This window comes from Neopsephotus bourkii, unplaced genomic scaffold (assembly GCF_033783945.1).
Source record: "Neopsephotus bourkii isolate Nb327-2 ecotype Australia unplaced genomic scaffold, CSIRO-AGI_Nbou_v1 NB_827, whole genome shotgun sequence".
In the NCBI taxonomy this organism is placed as follows: domain Eukaryota; kingdom Metazoa; phylum Chordata; class Aves; order Psittaciformes; family Psittacidae; genus Neopsephotus; species Neopsephotus bourkii.
The window spans coordinates 260074-280232 of record NW_026901323.1 but is presented as its reverse complement, the minus strand read 5'-3'; the positions used below and the strand labels follow the sequence as shown (position 1 = coordinate 280232).

The 20159-nt window shown below is 38.4% G+C and overlaps 1 protein-coding gene across 2 annotated transcripts in view; it reads right to left on the bottom strand.

Moving 5' to 3' along the window:
- Positions 1 to 220: 220 nt before the first annotated feature.
- The window catches only part of LOC133213464 (mothers against decapentaplegic homolog 2), a 52019-nt gene continuing 32080 nt past the window's right edge, over positions 221 to 20159 (bottom strand). The window contains exons 3-11 of one of the 2 annotated variants that reach the window (XM_061355679.1): positions 15800 to 15889; positions 14462 to 14655; positions 13878 to 14012; positions 10672 to 10746; positions 9339 to 9392; positions 8042 to 8254; positions 5829 to 5966; positions 5526 to 5670; positions 221 to 2416 (exon numbers count right to left, since the gene is read on the bottom strand). In XM_061355679.1, coding sequence (XP_061211663.1) covers positions 2293 to 2416; positions 5526 to 5670; positions 5829 to 5966; positions 8042 to 8254; positions 9339 to 9392; positions 10672 to 10746; positions 13878 to 14012; positions 14462 to 14655; positions 15800 to 15889 — 1168 coding nt within the window. In that variant the 3' untranslated portion in view covers positions 221 to 2292. The remainder of the gene's footprint in view (positions 2417 to 5525; positions 5671 to 5828; positions 5967 to 8041; positions 8255 to 9338; positions 9393 to 10671; positions 10747 to 13877; positions 14013 to 14461; positions 14656 to 15799; positions 15890 to 20159) is intronic. The other variant, XM_061355680.1, reaches the window with a different exon arrangement.

The following is a 20159-nucleotide window of genomic DNA, read 5'->3' as shown; positions in this document are numbered from 1 at the left end:
TACGACTGGAGTAGAAGTCTGCATCACTGAACACACAAAGATCCAGAACCTCCACTATAGCTGTATAAAGAACTGGTTTTAACATCTAAACTACACTTTTCCAGCCACAACATGCAGGACACTCATGCCATTTATTTAGGTGGATTAGGGTGATTCCTATCCTTCAACAGAAAATATATACAGCAATAATATAAATGCTAATAAAACCCCACAACTATCATTGTGAGAATTAAAACTTTTATTAGTGTGTTCACATATTAGGCAAACGCAACACGCATGAAGCTTATTTCTTAGGTTCACAAGTTCTACCAATACATTAGTCTACTGGTAAAACTAGCACAAACTGCTTTGCCATTATTATTTTTTTTTAAACATATCTGGCCCATATTTTCAAGGTTTGATTTTTGGTATTGCTTCAATGTCCTCATCTTTATGGCATAAACATATCCACCACTATCATCAATTCGGTCAACTGATTAAAAGCTGTAACACTGGCCACATTTTGTTCTCAAAGCTGAAGTTATGACTAGATGTACTTGCAGAGTACAGTGCTAGTGCAATGGATGAAACGATGGGAAAAACAGACAAAGGCAATCCCGCTACTGCCACAATAACAAAAGAATGACAGACAGCTAGATCACAAGATTGTTAGTAAAATGTGTATTTTTCAAGTCAGAATAACCCTTCTATACAGTTTCCCAACCTTCCCCAAAAGACTTATTTGTAGGATATATTTCAGAATATTTTTAGTATGGTGCAGCTGTAGTGTCCAAGGGTTGACAATAACATGCACTGTCATGAGGAACCTGGAGGTCCTCCTTCGCTGCTCATACCTCAGCAACCACTATCCTAGAGGTTTTGCAGAAGCAACTACTTTTAATAACAAGGCCCATTATGACATAATGAATGCGTATGATCTGGTATGCAAGTAAGCTAAACAAAGCCACACGGTTCAAAAATTTAAATTCTATTACTGAAATATGTTAAGAAGCTGCATCTATTTAAAACTTATACGAAAGAGTTTAGTTTACTCTGGGAAAGGATTTTTAAAGGTATTTGGCTTCAAAAACTAAAAATGTTTAATGAAAAAAATACAGATGCAAGGAGTAAGCCAACCACCTTGTGTACTTAATCCAGTGTCCAATGCTACAGTAAAATTCTTATTCTATGAGGAAAACACACACTGATTATAATGAAAGTTTACTGTGAGGGTGGTGAGGCACTGGCACAGTTTGCCCAAAGAGGTGGTAAATGCTGCATCCCTGGCAGGGCTCAAGGCCAGGTTAGACAGAGCCTTGGGCGAACATGATCTAGTGTGAGGCGTCCCTGCCCATGGCAGGCGATCTGAACAACATGATCTTAAGGTCCTTTCCAACCCAAACCATTCTATGATTCTATGATTCTATGACTCTATGATTCAAAGTAGAAAAAAAGTTCCAAGTTACATCAGTACAGCAATACTGTTGGCAATAGATGCATCAATGCAGATGAGTAGAGAGAAGTAGACTCTTAGTGAGATGGACAGTCATAATTTATAGTATGAATTCATTTTAGGCCCCATTAAGTATATAAAGTGTCTTAAGACTTTGCAGATGAATCTCAAGACATTTCTCTTTCCCTTCCAATAGAGGGATTTTATTTTTTTATTTTTTTTATTTTTTAAGAAGGCAGCAAAAAGTTAAGCTTTTCTACAAGGAAAGTCTGTTTTTATGCTTAGGACAACTTGAAAACTTGCTTATATAAAAAATACAAAAGAATAAAGGAATAGAGTGTTGGAATTTCATGAGAGATTTGCCCCCCCCCAGACAAAAAACCCGAACTACTATTTATGAGAACTAAAATGTAGAACAGCACAATAGTGTGATATTTGAGATCATGTATGTATACTTAGCTATTCATGTTATTGATAAACCATTAGGACACTCAATTATATACCCAATAAAAACACCATTAAGAGTCTTTATAACTGTCCCTTCTTTCTGAAGGCATTTCTATACACTAAGTTTTCATCTAGTATCAGAGTATAGGAAACAGAATCCACAAGGTGCTTTACCTGATGAGACCTCAAGTGCTGTTTTTGTTGGGGTTTTTTTTGGCTTTTTTTTTTGTTTGTAGTTTTTTTCCTTTTTTTTGGTTTGTTTTTTCTTTTTTTTCTTTTTTTTTTAGAAACTTTTTTTATGGATAGTAAAGAGTTCATAGGGACCACACACAACTACTATGACAGAAGAGCAGTTATAGTAAGTCTGTTGATTGGACTCAGTATTTAACCCACTGATAAAGGAGGAAGGAGTTTTATGACATGCTGGAGCAGCGTACTGAAGGGGAGCCCATCTGAGTCAACACTTTGTCCAACCATTGCAGAGGTCCATTCAGATGAAGTTCAATCCAGCAGGGAGTGCTTGTTACTGTCTGCCGCCTATAAAATAAAGAATAGGGAAGTCAGGAAGTGTTGGCTGCCACAACTCTATGCTGATCATAAAGGTCTTGCTTTCTGGAGCAATCAACAAGATAAACGTAGAAGTGCTAGATGTTGTCAGAAAACCTATGTCAAAACAGACTCTGTTGTTATACTGCACTAGCTGATGCTATCTCAAAGGAACACCAAACTTTATCTCTGATTTGCTGTGATCTCACACTTCTACATGTGTTCTGTGCAACATGATAACACAAACAAACAACTTCGGTAAAAACTGCTCCCCTTGTCTTCTATATAAACTTGCCCATAATTTTCTCCTAATTAAACACCATATAGCAAGCCTTAGCAAAGATGAAGAGCTGACAACCATAAAAACTTCACTCACTTTGCCATATAAACTTGTTTCAGAGATCTGTTATTCAAAAATCTTCCTTCTCATCTCCAAAGTAAAGAAATCTGTATTTGACATACTCTGCTGAAAAATCCTGTTATTTCACTGTACCCACTCCAGGCATGGGAGTTTTCCCAACGTAGACTGGCAAGACTACTGTTGCTAGGCCAGTTTTTCCTAGTAATTCTAGCCACCCCAAAGTCAAAGCAAGGAGGCATTAAGATTCAGAGGCAGCAGATTAGTCAGACACAAACCCAGCCCCTACATTTTTACTGTTGGCACTGTAACCCTTTGCTTTAAGGAAATCTGTTTGTATAAACAGAGAAACTGAAAAGGCAGAAAGATTAAGGTAGCAAAAGGATGGGTTTCAAAAGTTGTAGTTTCACATTTTCTAGGAGAAGACCTGGGGTCTGTGCTCTCAGCACTCTAAAAAACATTGTTATCTCAGCCCCAAATGCCTATGCCAAAAAAAAGTGATCCAACAGAATAACAACCTAAACCACAGGAAATATAATTCCATTTACTCTCGAATCCTCTCCCAAAGAAGGAAGTTCATTATTCCACTGCTGTCAACTCCCCTACAATGTGTTCCATAACACACTTCCTCCAAATTTTACAACTGGTTCTGTTCAACAACCCTGGCTTTGCACTATGCTGACAAAGGTTGATAAAATAATGACAGTCACTTAGCAGCCAACTCAAAGGTAAAACTAAGCCATTTCTACCCCATGGACTTTCAGTTCATCTACCACTACGTCCCTTTGCTGTGATCACCTCCTACCTAACCTTCTTCAGAAGATGATCCTAGAGCTGGATAGTTTCTGTGCCAACGTGAACACTTGGCAATTAAACACAACTTCTACCATCATCTCCAATTCAAGTAAACATGTACCAAGCGATACAGGCTATTTTGTCCACAAGCTTATACGACGCAACATCTTGCCATACCTGCTCGTTTATGCACATACACCATATGACTTAAATGCCAGCAATGCTTTGACTTTGCCAAGGCCTGCTCAATAAGAAACATGAGGCATGGAAACTGTAATAAGAATGATGGATTATTACAGTGCTTTCTGGTCTGTTGACAACTCAGACTAAATTCATTACAATTCAAGGTTGTGCTTGCAGGAGCAACCTCTTCTTGTTTTAATCCAACTCCAGCATAACTCACAAATATACTGCATCAATAATTTATTAGTATCATCTTAAACAGAGACGCAAAGAAACTAGTTCAGCATTTTGTCAATAATCAATTTCTGTTCTGTTCCAGCAGTGTTTTCACTGCAGCTTTTCCAATCCTATGATCTCTGAATGGTTTATAGACTACTAAGAAGACCATTCTCTCTCCTTAAAAATAACTTTACCAAAAGCCTCGCCACTGTTTTAACCCAGAATTTACACTCCATTCACTTCAAGTTGTCTCCATATAATCTGACTGATTAAGCCTTTCTTCTGTTTGATTTGAATGTTGTATTTAATTATGCCTAAGTGTATACACAGTCTTTTAAGCCAAATCCAACAGTTCTTTAAACTTGAGCCAGACTCTTTCTTGTGTACCTCTTGCTAACAGAGAAGTACCAATTTATTCCATTACTCAAATTTCTGATTTCATCTAATTAGGCTTTTACAAAATTGGCTTCATGTAGCCAGGAAGCCTCCCCATGTACTGACACTACTATTTACATGTTTTATTTCAAGAGCAGACACAAGAATCAAACCCCCAGGATTCACAATGGAGCCAACATGCCATTATTCAACTTCAGAAATGATACAGATTAAACAAAAATTAATTATATATTGCAATAGGGTATTGGTATATCAGACTTCATTCTTTCAGTGGACAGTTTCTAGGGAGGTTTAAGAGATCTGCTTAAAACCACATTTCCAGCTCTCCAAAATAAAGAGATCTTTAATACCACTCAGTTAGAAGTCAATTTCTTTCCTTCCCAAATTCCCAAACTAGATTAAAAACAGGCACTGTCCTCAACTACAGCTCTTAAGTTTGCGCTAATAGAGAATGCAATTTGAACATATTCCAAAGCAGATAAAAGACTTATTTTTTCCACTCAGAAACCTGTTTTTAGCAGTTTTATTGCACAAACAGTCATTTCACTCCTGCAAAGTTTTTTTCCACTATGAGTCTCAAAATATGTCCCACCTCTTAAATGTATGTTCTCCAGCTGTTTTATTCTGCAGCATGCACTCCAAGTGACTCCGTTTCTATTGGGTACTATCAACTACTTCCCACACCAAAACCTGATGAACTTTTTTATAGTCCATATATATATACATACATACATACATATATATATATATATATAACAGGACAGAGGCCAAAATGACTGCACAACCAACAGACAGCAAATAATCTCACAGCACAAACTGTGAAACTCCCAGATGCTGTCAGTGATTTCCCCACAATAAGCAAGCAGGCACAACCAAGTGAGGAAACACAACTTTGATGTCATTCCTTGATCAACAGCCCACTTCGATACAATACTAAAATTAGTTTACCACTCTTTATGACTTCAGAGCAACAAAGCTGAGGGGAAAAAAAGGAAAATACAGGTTCAACTTACAGTAAGCATACCTATAGTAGCAGTGAGAACTCTGTATGTATAGGTTTCAAGCCAGAAAGAAATAGTGTATTAGTGAAAAAAAAGAAAAATTAACAACTCTAAAAGAAAAGGTTTTTTTGTGTTTTTTTCCTCTTACCGGTACTCAGCTCCCCATCCTTTAACAAAACTCATTCTAATAGTACACATTCTAGTAAGCTGATAAACTGCTTCAAATCCCTGATTCACAGATTGAGCCAGAAGAGCAGCAAATTCCTGGTTATTGAAGATCTTCAGATTGCATCCTATAAAGAAAAAAAGTCAAGAATACAATCAATGAATATTTGTGTTTGCTACAGAGAAGCCCAAAACTGTGAACAAGCTATCAACAGGAAATCAAATGTCATCCAGTTGAATGTATTCACTAGATACTTTTACATGAGACCTGTGGTAGGCTACTAACCTGGAGGAATTTTGCACACAGTTGCAGGATGCCAGCCATATCTTTGATTACAGTTGGGGCTCTGAACAAAAATCGCGCTATCACTTAGGCACTCAGCAAAAACTTCTCCACCGATGTAATAGAGACGCACTCCCCGGCCTGGAGAAGAATTTAAAGGAACTCTAATTATGATATGACCCAAGCAGATTAACAAACAAGGGAGTGTTTTCTTCCACAGAAGGCCAAGATTTTCCTTTACAGCAGAAGCAGAAATGTGTTATCTACAGGACCACACTGCTGGGCTCACAGCTGTAGCAGGACCAAAGCACAATTAAACTGGCATTTTCCTCCAATGAATACACAAAGTTTGAAGGAGAAGCAGAATGATTTTTGGTCAAGAGTGAGACAGAGTCTTCTAGCCATATAATGACTTGTAATCAAATCCAAGTTAGGAAGCATTTGTTCCCAAACAACCTTTTCATTTAAAGAAGTGCCAGAATTGAAGTTAAAAGGTTAGATTCAGAATTAAAACCTGTGCTAATATTAAGAAGTGTTACATGTGAAGTGTCACAGGCCACTATGGCAAAAAAAAAAGAAAACAAGCACACCACTTCAACGGTCTCAGCTTACATGCACCCACACTATTTCACAACCCACTGCATACCCCTTTTCTCTGTGCTACTTTAACAAAAACAACATGACTTTATTTAACCCTACTACAAAAATATATCCCTAAAATACCCTATTGTTCAATTTTAAATTGTGATCTTGTTCTCTTTAAGTGGAAAAAAACCCATATGGGTCATTTCTAGCATAATTAAGCAACGTACAACTGATCTTTTGATAAAGCAAACTGTTTATAATTGTCAGGTCTTTTAAAGGCCACAGTTTCTCTTCCTCTTTTTCCCTAAAACTATTTTCAGAACAAAATATGAGCTGCTCTATAAAGAGACAGCTCTCCTTTCATTTTTGCTTTTCCTCATCATTGACCACTTTGATTAGTCAGTACAGCCATAACTTGAACTTCTGCCCATCTAAGAATTTACCAGACAAGCATTTATATTTGGTATCAAGGGAGTCAGAAGGTTCTACTGAAAAGATTTTATTTTATTTTTTTAGTAAAAATAAAAACAAACGAAAATCTTGTGAGTGTGGCTGTCATTAAGCTGATAGTGGATGATTTAGGTTAGATCTTAGGCAGTTCTTCCTTGCGAGGGTGCCAAGCCACTGGCACAGGGTGCCCAGAGAAGCTGTAGCTGCCCCATCCCTGGCAGTGCTCAAGGCCAGGTTGGACACAGGGGCTTGGAGCAAGCTGCTCTAATGGAAGGTGTCCCTGCCTGTGGCAGGAGCTTGGACCTGGATGAGCTCTGGGGTCCCTCCAACACAAACCAATCTGTGGTTCTACTTCAGTGGTTGAACTTTTCTACTAAAAAGCAAAATCAAAAAAGATCTCATCAATTATGTTAAATAAAAGAATCCATGAAAAAATAAAGTAGTTCATTGAGCTTAAAGCTAAATTGCTGCATCGTGGAAAACAATATTCTTTACTAGCCACTACAAGGAAAACCTTTATGATGTTAAAACACATTATCTCAATGGCAGCTTTTCCCATTTCAGAAAAGAATTCAAGAAGTAGAAAGCCCATTCTATATTTCATAAATTAGAATAAACTAAGCAACATGTTAACATTTTATAATTAAAGCTTAAATTTCAATTATGAACAACTCTGAATACAAATGATACCTAGGGCAGTGGTCTAACAAGGAGCCTGAAAGCCAAAAACCTACCCCTCAGGATGCTCTGGTGCACTTTCTTTTTGCAGAACAGCAGCATGAGCAACAGAGATCCCATAGAGCTAAGTGGCTTCCTCTGGTGCTGCTCTCAACCTAAGAGCTCTGTGACTGGTGCTGCCTTAAGTGGCTACTGACTAAGGAAAGGCAGCTCCTTCCAGCTCCAGCCATCGCTGTAACTCTTCCCATTTGCAACTGGCTATGGTAGCAGAAGATGCTACATTTCCCCTCAGTTTCAGAAATGGTGACCTCTGTGTCTTTCCACTACTGTCCTTAGCAAGAGAGATCAAGCTCTCCTTGGAAAGCCATGAGAGAGAAGTTCAATGGCTGGCTGCACAAGGGTGAAAGGATCCCACGACAAAGGTCTACCCATCCTATGTGGATCATTCCTAATAATTCAATGTTAAAATGAAATTAAACAGTTAAAAGATCAGAGATTTTTACCTATATGTCGCCTTGTCATTTCCACCGTAGCATTTCGGTTCACATTGGAAAGCAGACCTAGACAAAATCGCTCTGAATTTGATGGATCTGTAAAGCCATCTACAGTCAGGGAAGGCTGTGATGCATGGAAAGTTTCTCCCACTCTTTGATTCAATTCATAATATGCTATTGAACACCAAAACGCAGGCTCCGAGTAAGTAACCGGCTGCAAGTCTAAAACCAGAAGAAAATTAAGAGACAAGCTTAACATAGAATTTGAGGCTGAAAAGAAGTTTATCTAACCTGCTGTTAGTCTCTTGTAGAAATGACAGCAGTAGTCTCCTCAAACTACTCATATTATGTTCTGATTGCTGTCATTTTCACCTACCCTAGTAAACAGAATGAAATTCAATATTCCACGAAGGAAAGGAGGAAGAACGGATGATCTAATCTGACCACAGCTCATTTCGTTTAGTACTTGCATCTTGCTCGGCAAAATTATTAAGCTAATGTTGCTGTGAGTGCCAGACATTGAGACATTTCTGTTGGCTTTTTATAACTTGCAAACATTTTAGCAATGTTAAAAGATTAAACTATCAGACACTGAACAACACAAAGAAAAAAATATTAATATTAAAATGATGTTCCCTCATATTACACTAGATCTTATACTGCCTCTTTATCTAAAGGCAGTTCTAATCTCCTTTTACTCTCCCCTACTAGAGCTCAGTACCTTCCCTGGGCATCCTCAGCTTTTCCTGTGCTGCTTCTTTTCACCAACCCTAATTACATACACAACTCTCCAAACAGCATTTTCCTATCATATATCCCATCACTATTCCTTAAACAAACTCAAAGGAATCTGATCTTCCTGATGCACTTATATAGACACACAGCAATGGCACCTGATCAAAGCAGGTGGGCAACTAATGTGAGGAAAACAACTGTGTTGTGGTTACAGGTGAAACAGTATGTCAGAGGAGAACACACATACAAGGGAGACAGCAAGTCTAGGCAGCACTATGGATAGGCTAATGTCCTTCAAACTATTTCTTTTATAAATGCTATTCCACACACAACCGTATTATTGTTTCTTCTTTGTTAGAATCTCAACAGTTACAGAATGAGAGTATTTGTTAGCAAGTTGTTAACCCAGCCCTACTATGTTTATTGTGAGGAAGCCAACTCAGTCTCCTCACTATACAGCTCTAATTTTTAAAGCACATTCTCATTTTTAATGTAATTATATATATGTGTACTTTATATATATATAAAGTTACTACACACGGGGAAACAATGAGATGCATTTCCAGCTTACCCAGGCTATGATTAACTGGAGAAAGAGTACTAGGAGACAGCTCTGCTGGAGATCCTGTTGAAGCAATACAGAGCACATGACTTCAGTGCAAATGATTCTTGTTATTTCAGATGGGTAGGCATAACCATTATCTAGATACAGTTTTATACTGCAATTCTTTGGAACTAGAAGCCTCAGAAATCCTACAACCAATTTTCTGGCATGTCTAAATGAAGATTACATTTTATTTTCCAGACTCTTGGGAACCTACACCTCCTCATAAAATTAAGATTTAATTAACATCTTAGTATTTGTTGTATTTGGCAGAGGTCTCGCTTCATGTGCACTCTGTGACCATGACTTTATTTATGCACTTCTCCAGTGAGAATGCAGTGATTTCTTCCAAAATTCAGTGGAAAAAGAAAGGTAAGATTAAGTGGGTAAAGCAAGTGGGAGACTGCCTCTCTGTTCTCAAAGGAGAGGGTTTATCCCTGCAACGGAACAAGCTGGATTTTCTCTTTTGAGGAACTTATCCTTTCTTGGGATGAGGAATGAAAACAATCAGAAAACCACAAACTCTCAAATGTGGTTTCCACACTAGCAGATAAAATAAAGAGAAGCTCTGCACAGAAACATACCTACAACAGCTGCTGTGAGGCTTTTTTAATTAAGGTACCTATTGTCAAATAGTGAGAAAATACTGTAGCTCTTACAGAAACTAGTGCAGTTGATTTCAATTAACTGAAAAAGGCTGATAACATTAGCTAACCAAACACACACAAGTCTGCCAGCACATAGCAGGACATTCTTACCCAGCACATCAACCGTGATTTATCCAAGTCTAAGGACAACCAAATTACATAGAAATCCTTTCATGCAAAGACACAAACACTTAATGTCTCTACTCTTCTTCCAATAGAGCCTTCCATACAAGAACTTATTTAAAACATGGCAGAAGTGGTAAGGTTGTCAGTTAGGAGACAAGTTCTCAAAATGCAGCATTTCTGTAACTTGTTTAGGCCAACGGACCTTTTGCTTCAATGAGCCTCTGTCCAGACAGTAAAATTAGGTATTAAAATCTATTTTAAGCCTTTCTGATGAAGACCTAATTAGACCTGTATGTTCTTATGAAACAACTGAAATGCACTTAATATGGCACAGAATATTTTAAAAGCATTCCCTTAGCAAAAATTACTTTGTTCACAAAATATCGGAAAGTGGTATTTTAAACAGAACACACCTGGTTATACAGAGGGTTATTGCCATCAGCATTCAGGCTGAATTCAGTCTGCCCCACATAGGGTTCACAACTATTAATACTATGTCTTGAAAGCAGCAAAAAATTAAATGTTACCTGTATCCATGCTTTGGTTCAGCTGCTGGTCACTTGTTTCTCCATCTTCACTAATATACCCTGGAGGTGGTGTTTCTGTTGGAAAAAAAACAAACCAACCAAAAAAACCAACAACCAAACAGAAATTCACCTATTTGGTGAATGACTGGGGAAATCTGAGGGATGTAGAATTCAGCACTCTTGTCCTCAAGCCTTCAGGGGCTCCATATCATGCCTGAATACTGAACTGGAATTTCATTTTGCTGTCCCTCTTCCAGTGGGTTAAATGTATTACTTGCCTATGTAAAATGTGACATCTCTTGTATTGCCAGTCAACTGCTCAAACATGTTATATAATTAGCAGATAATCCTTGTTTGTTCCATTACTTTCACTACGGCGAGTAACAATTTTGCTATTGTAATAATCAGATTTCACATTTAGTAGAATTACAAATGAAATGAACACCTATCTGGTGACTTGTAGGAAAAAAAAAAACAACCAACCAACCACCTGAGCTGTCTTTTTGTAGTATAACCATCAGATCAGATGCCCTCCCACACCTTATATAAGTTTCTAGATTTAAGTGTTATTTCTTAGTTCAGTCCCCAATCCATTTTACCTTCACTACAAAACAGTTGATTCTACTGATTCATTCATAACAACTACATTATCTAAGTGGTCACACTACAAAGGCTCTATCATATTCACCATCATTATTATCACCTCATTGCTAAACTCTATGAAAACTACAGCCTAGTCTTTTAACTAGCTTTCTTTAAGATGGAGTTTCACAGACTAAAGTAAGCTCAGTGATAAGTTGGAAGCATTCTGATACTAGAAACTGTGTCTAATTCCACAGAAATACCTTCAAAACCCAGGAGAGAATGGATGTTCCTCTTCTCTATTCAAAATGTACTTTGTAATCCAGACAATGCATTAACCAACTGCCTTTCAGGAAATAATTTTCTTTGAACTGAGCAAATATCTTTTCCTATATATTAAAGGCAAAACCTGGATTTCTTTAGTGAAAGTGTTTGAAGCTAACTATCTCTACTATCACCTCAAAATTGTCTCCAAGACATCTGAGGGATTAAATACATCTAATTACACTATTACCACACAGCAGAACTTTAAAGATGAAGCCTTTTGCTTAAAAATTAAAATCAAATTATATCAAATATTGTGTCTAAGATTTGCAGAAATAGAGTAAGATCAGAAGGAAGTCAGTGAGAGGAAGCCAGATTAAGTCAGTTAAATAAAAATGAACCAGAAGCACAATATCTTTGGGTCATTCTGTAAAACTAGTGTGCTAATTATAGACGTGACAAAATTCGAGTGAGCATTTAAAAGGATGATTTAGGGGAATTTCTGCTACAAAAAAGATTGATGACAAAAATCATACTTGTTCTGAATTATCTTTATAGAATTCGTTGTGACAGACTCCACACATCTCCAAATAATTTGTTATAGTTAAGCTCAGAGCCATGGTAGAAGGTTAATAACCACTTCCAATCCAACCCATGCCTCCTGTTTCCAGTTGCTAATATAGGCACTCTGGCACAGATTATTTTCCGCATGTAGTCTCTGTCTGAACAGGGAATATTTCCTCCACCTAGTATTAATACTATTTCAGGGTCACGGGTTGAGCACCATCACAGCTGGAAATAAATGCTCAAGTGTGGCATTAGGAACTCTTAGCACAGCTTGAACACTGCCAGAACTCTGAACAACTCAGGGCATCCATAACCTGAAAGGGAGCATACAGCCCCAAAGGGTCGCATCTTCATGACCACCATCTTCCCAGCTGTAGACAAAATCACCCTCACTGCAGACCAAGTTCTGAGAGAGTGCTGGGGTGAGAAACTACCACAGTTGTGGCAACCTACAACTAAGGAAAACAGTTCTCTGAAGAAGGCTGTCAAGACACACAAGAGTTACCAAAACTCAGCTAAGTACTCAAGATTAAGTTAGGGAAGTCAAATAAAATTAAGATGCCATGATATAACAGGAGGGTGTCAGTGACAAAGGGAAGGAGGCAAGGTTTGGTTAGCTGCATAAACATTGCAAGATCACACGAATACCTGCAATCACCTTGAACAGACTTCCTGCAAGTAACTACCTAGTTGCTTGAGCTCATTTCCACTGAAATGGATTTTCAAATGGTGGCTTTCCCACAAGCTGTTTGCAAATGCTAGCAAAAGCTCTCACACTGATTCAAAAAAGTATACATAAGTTAGGAAAGCAACACCAGCTTCTAGCACCTTAACGTCCCCGGGTGGCAACGAATGTGGCACCAACTAAACAGGTAAGATCAAATTAACTGATTTTTTTTGGTGCCATTTCAATTCTTGGATACACTTAACACAAGCAACATCCCAAGATGTTTAGATACATCTCAAACGTGTACACTGCATGTATTTGAATTTCAAGGCAGCCATCCTATCCTTGAAGAGTCCAGATTTGAATTCTGAGCTTGTTCATAACATAGCAGCAATAAGCATTTATGAGTAAACTTCACATTTGCTTGGTTTTACACTTCAGACAACTTCCTGTAGAGACAGGAAACAGGAAGCTGGGCAAGAAAAAAAGGTCACTGTTTTTATGTTTCAATAATGGTATAGACTTTCGGGTGCACTGTAACAGATTAGCCTGGCTATTTGTTTTGGGGTGGAGAACAGGGAATTCTTTAAGAGTTCAATATTGTTAGGTTGTCCTTTCATACTGAAAGGACAAGACTCCACACAAGAGAAACAAATACACAAAGCAGACCCTGATCGACTGTGAACTACAGGTAAAAACATTTTTAAGTCACTGTTTTGCAACTTAATGTTTTCTCCACATACTTACTATATGTGACAAGATCAAGCAGCACTTTGCTACTCAATCTCCAATAGACAGCATTTGGCAACCCCTATGTGGTTGTAAAACAGGCTTAAAGCATAAAGTGAAGGTCTACTTTGCACTCATTAGAATTCTGAATCTTAATTAAGCTATTGAAACCAATTAAGCTATTGTGAAACCACAGCAATACGGTTTCACACAGAACTGTGTCCTGCAAGCAACACTCTGTTCAGGTATTTCCATTGGAATTAATACACGCAATCTAATTGATTTAATTTACTGGTGCATCTTTCACGTAATTTGATCACTTAGAAGGATTAAATTATCTTTGTATCAGTGACACAATGTTAAACATACTGTGTACAGTTGGAAGTAGAAAACATACCTGGTATGTAATTGCTCTGTGGCTCAATTCCAGCTGGAAAGTTAGTGTTTTCAGGAATGGAATGGGTATAGTCGTCAAGAGGTGGAAGCTCCGTCAGAATCTCAGTGTGCCGTGGCACTAGCACAGGAGGCAAAACTGAAAAAGCAAATTTCAAAGCATCCGTGAGACCCTCAAAATACACACTTCTGTGAGCTAAAAGGGAAAAAAAAAATCCCCCAAACCAACTAAAACCTCTAAAGTTTCTTCAGATATTTTTAGATTTTCTAAATCTCAGTTCTGCTATTACTATAATTGTATGCTAGTTACTGGAAGAAATAAGTTTCTGAGGTGCATCCTTTTTAATACTTAGCCAGCTGGAAACTGCTAGCAGTATTGGAAGGGTTTATCTGGAGTATCCAAATTTGTAGAGATTTTTCAGTAACTTTGCTATTAAAAACTTTCAGGTGGATAGTATTCTCAAAAGTTGCATCTTTAAGAATATTGTACCTTTGGCAAGAGAAAGCATCATCTTCCTTTATTTGTCATCTAAAACATCATGCTGAACGAGTATAGGTGCTGCTACAGAAAGTCAGAAGTGTTCCTACCTGGTGTCTCCACTCTCTGGTAGTGATAAGGGTTTACACATACTTCATCCTTTTTAAGATTAAAAGCATATTCACAGTTTTCAATTGCTTTAAGTTCATGGTGGCTGTGAAGATCTGGCCAGCGCCACAAACGACAGTAAATAACATGCGGTAATCCTTTACGATGAGATACCTGCAGACGGCCATCGAGGGATCTATAGGGCAAAAATATTGAGAAGTATTTACAGACTGTATGCTGACTCTTGATTGCTTAAGCAACACTGTACACACACAGAGCATAGGTTGTTTAGTTATTCTGAGAATTCAGCGGGTTGACACTGCTAGTGACATTTATACTCTTATTAAAAGGCTTCAAATGGGATAGAAATGATGGTATCAAGCAGTGTTTTAACTTATTTTTGAGCTGCTCAAATTACTGCCAGTGAATTTAGACTTCATTAAAAGCCACTTTACCTCCAACCAAGTATTTAGGATGATCACTTCATACACTTTTTTTTAATTCAGAAGACAGTTGTTAAAAAAAACAATCACACATTTTAACAGTCCCTTCCACTGCTAAACCTCAAGGCTTTGCTGTGGCATGGATGTTTTACGTCTTTAAGCATAAGAATTCCCACAGTATTGCAAATAAGCCTATAAGCAGTCAGCTGCCCAAGTGATCCACATGACAGTATAACACACAAGCATGAAAGCACATCTTGTAAGGGCTGTACAGTTTATCTTCTTGACTTCATCTGCCTTGCTACCAGCTGAAAATGTTTTGCTAGTTTTAAGACAGACTGCATATGCTTACACAAATGCAGATGTTTATGATTGTTATGGGATGGGAGACAAACCTCAATACACAAATCAAGTAATGTGACATGAAAAAAATAAAGACCCTGTTTAGAATTTGCCCACCATTAACTACTGAAGAACTTACAAACAATGTTTTAGTAGCTTGTATCTGAGCCAATTAGCAAGATTTAACTGAAAGCTTGTGGCATACAAAGAAGTTTAAACACTTTGTAAGATTAGACCTAAAGAATTAAGTTTCCCAATTTTGTTAATATAAATACCAGATCACATTAGAGCTTGCATTTAACAAGTCTTCCCATTCTTTCCATAGCACTGGTATGAAACAGGAATATTGAGAATTAAGAGTTTCATTGGTCAAAACATCAGCTGAGAACACTTGGATTTCTATACTGGCAAGCAAGTATTTTAAAATGCTGTACCATGAGAGGCCCTAGGAAGCATTTTTGTCTTATTTTACAACTAGATCATCCCATTACAGACCCTCCAAAGCGAATCCCTCCCACAAGATTTCTATGATGCGAGAGAGGGCAGAATATTCACCTGGTTTGTTCACAGAAGCTGTAAAGGCCTGCTGTATCCCACTGATCTATCGTGTTTGGTGTACTCAGTCCCCAAATTTCAGAGCAAGTGCTGTGCATAAATTGAAAACAAAAACAAAAATTTGATATGAATATGGAACATGGTTATTCAAAACACCATGATGTCAAACATGGAAAAATGTACAGAACACTTCCTTTCACATAGAAGATAGAGCATTGCTAGGCTTACATTTAAACTGACATCTCATGCTATATTTTCTATATGAAGGAGGCTATCAAAATGGAACACATGATTCAAGGTAAATGATAATGTTTTAAGAGGTGAACAAGTTCTCTGTTTTCAAGTAGTAAATACAGTTGTAATGCTCCTTAAAACAGGCAAAACTTCCTCAGCCCAGGTCTTAACAAAATTCAGTTTTAAAGGGTAGTTTCTGGGCTTTTTTTTTTTTTTTTTTTTTTTTTTTTTTTTTTTTGGTTTTAAACATAAGTCTCCCTAAGACTTCAAACAAAGGCCATCCAAAACTGAGTGTCACAGTCTAACTCTCAGATACCACCAACTTAAGCATTACTCTCCTTCTCCATGCACATACCCATTTGCTGCTTTTCCCAAAACAGGAAAACTTGGGACTCCACCATTTTCTGTAGTCTGCTTAGTTGAAGAACTACATATCCTCTTCCACAGTATACAAAACACAGTGTTTAACACAAGTTTACAGCATAGTATTTTAAGACTCAACTGTAGAATAATAAAACTTTAATCGCTAAATCAAACAGGAGGAAAGGAGAGAAAACTAATTCTTTCCCAAACTGATTCAATGACAAGATCACAACAGGAAACAAAAAGGAGCCTTCAGTCACAGGCACAAAATAAAAGCAACAGCAGATTTAAGCAAAGCAGGAAAACAGCATGGGCTTATAAATGGGCAGCAGACTTTCAGAAGCATAAATCAAGCTCAGCTCTAATGTATACTTGCTCTGCAACCATTGAAAACTGACAGCTTATATAAGTAATACACAACTAGACTTTGCACCTCAAAGAGAAGCTGGTTTGCAAGTGATTTCCATCTCCACTTTGTTATTACAAAGCCTGAAGTCTGACTGGCTGCTACACTGCCTTCAAAATAAATAACCTCTTTAAAGAGAAGGCAACAGAAAGAAAAGACTCCAAGTTCACCAAACTCCTAGTTTTAAATATAGGCATTGTGATTTAAATTTAAACTCCTAAGCTTGGCAAATACACTTACAAGTTTGAATTGAGTCCTTAAGAGAAGAGGGGTGAGGTAGGTCTTCTTATTTCTCCTCCCTGCACAGGGAGGATTTATTAGTGTTATGAAAGAAAAGACCAGACAGCACAGCACTGTACTTAAGACAACATTCAGGGCTGACACCCATCTCAATTCCACTGTCACTTTAACAAAACAGAAGTGTGGGCTATTGATGAAGAGAATCAATGGTTCTTATTCCCTTCTCGCCTGCCCGTGAGAGGCCTCATTTCTAATACCATCCCCAGGAGGATGAAGTGTCCGTACAGTTGAGCAGCAACCCAAACCAGTAAATTGGCTAGCTGATCACAGAACATACCTGATGAAAATTTACCTTTTGAGAGCTAGGTTTCAGCCACATCAGTTCTTCTGTGAACAGTGGAACTACACAAGCACTACAAAGGTGGAGCGAGAGTGTAATTCTGAGCAGCAGCTTGCATTTATCACAAATACAAGTATTTCATATAATATGGCCTTTGATATTTTACTGATTATGTACACAAGCAAAATTTCATACTAGATGCCTTTTTGCCTAGAGAGCAATAGAGAGCCACAAGCAGGCCCATTCGCTAACATATATTCAGTGCTTCAAAAAGCCAACTCTCCTGAACAAGCTACATCTTATCTCAGACACAGGCACCACCACAGCTCTCCAAGAAGAGTGGGATAAAGAAGGATACTGACCCTCACTGTATCACCAAAGCCTGTAACCTCTTTTTTTATATTCCCAAAATGCTTCCATAACAGTGGGCTGCATGAAAGATTGAAATAGTTGCCCTGAAGGCATGCAGACAGCCTGTGGGACACAGGGGAGCATCCCTGCACTGTATTGTCTTTATATATGCACCACTACTGGTGGTAAGACAGATCATCATGTACATTAAATAAGAAGAACAATTAGCAGACACAAAGCCTCCTGCATATTAATTGATATAGTCAGCTCTGGCAGGATACTACCTTTGAACAACAGATCCTTCATACAAAGCAGCACTCCAAAGCTGATGCTGTCACTCAGATTACACGTTCCCCAAATTGTGGGGTGCATCACTGGTGCAAGCATGACATGCCACGCATTCGCTTCACAAGACTTTTAAGATAGCACGTGCAAAAGTAAAATTTCACAGCCCCTGAGAAAGCATAATGAACAGGAACAGTATTTTATATTGCTAACTTCTTCTCTCTATAAATATTCAAACTATTAACATTGACAGCAGATTCTACAACCTATGGAAAGAAAACCATACTGAAGTGGCTGTGTGATGAAGCTGCAGCTTGCAACTAAACTAGGACACCGCAAAGGGAGGGCAGGCCAGGAGGTACAGAAAAAGATAATCAGTTAGAGCAAAACTGCTCGTATAATCAGCAGCTTCTATGATACGCTGTCTTGCAGGATGTTTGTCTCCTTTGAGCTCGGATAAATACCAGTGTTTTACTAGCTCATCTACTCCAGGACTACACTCAAACCAAAATAACCTGCAACCAAATACTGAAAAGCATGCACAAAATCATCCAACATGATCAATAAATCAGCTGAACACAGCTTTTACTGTTCACTGGAAAAAACACTGGAGGAAATAAAGTGGTCTCCCCACTTCCCTGCTCACATAAAAGATTCACTGCCTAAAAGATGCAAGACCGTTCCCCCCACGTCACCCAGACCGTAAAGTAGGGCTCTGAATATTCACACGCACACCAAATCAAAATTAAATGCCTCACAACTGTGAAAAGCGTATTTCATACACAGCACTCCCATGAAAGGCCACAGTATGCTCATTCATACACAAGCAAAAGGCTGATAGAGGGCACACTAGTCTACTCATCCCTGGCAGCTAGAAAGGTGAGTGCATTCTGAATGATGTTCAAACAATCTAAAAGGGAGGTACAGACTTTTCAGTAGTACAGAATTACTGCCCCAAAATAACTAGGAGGCATTCTCTCCTAAACCTCCCTTTCTGAAGCACACTAGACCCCTTGTGATATGATGAGTCCTTCTATGCCTTAGTTCATAAAGAACTCAGAAGATTCAAGGACTAACATCTGCACTCATAAGTTAAGTCTTGTCTGGAAACATTCCCAGGCCCTGGGAACATGATCATGTATGCTAGAAAGCAGCTAGGACATTCCCCCAACACTGGGCTGTGCCAAGTCCTGTTCTCCCACACAATTCCCAGGTTTGTGAGTCGCACTCCATCGGGATTCACACAGGGCAGTTCAGATGCAGCCACCCTGCCCTGGCACCTAAGAGTTTAAAGATACAGACACGGCAGTCCTGAGCCAGTTGCCTACAGTGCCTGGGAACATTTCCAGGCACGTTTAATTTATTAGGAGGGAGGCAGCCAAGACGCATCACCATTTCACCTTTACTAAGAAGACTGCCCTCAAACTGAAGTCTAGAAGTACCCTTCAGGCTTTTTATTTTACCAAACAGGGGTGTTTGGCTTTGAACTCTCTGTATACCACAGCACTGGTAAGGCACCACTGTTTCCAAAACGTAAACTGGCTCCTGCATCCAACCTGTACTTAAATCTTTCCTGTGTAGACAGCACTTAAATGTACTCCAAAATACAAGTTTAAAGCTAGTATCTTCCCTCTCACCAGAGCAGACACTTTCATTCCAAGGAGCATTATCACTGTTGTTCTCAAAACAATTTGTCTGTTGACAGAAATGAAGTTAATTATACAAAAGCTAATATTTTCATCCTTTTGACACTAGCTCAGATTAGCAAAACACCATGTCCTGTGGCCTCTAGCAGTCTAAGAGCAAGCCATCAGATTGCCGCTTTTGCAGACCCCACAAAATTAGTAAGTTTATTATCAGGCACTTCAGGGACACAAAGCATCACACTGGTTCAGCTTCCCAGGTGTTCTGAAGTTCTAACAAGGGAAAACTATTTCCTGAAGAAAGAAGAGATGCTCAAAGGATACTTGCAAGGAGTAACAACTGCCCTTTGAGACCCAGGGAGAAGTCAAAGTCTAGCAGATATCTGGTTTACCTGCTACACACTAAACCTGGTGCAACTCAGTCCCGCTATTCCTATCTCAGAATCTCCTAGAACGAGTCATACAACCTATTACTGGGTTGAACCAGAGATGCTTCTG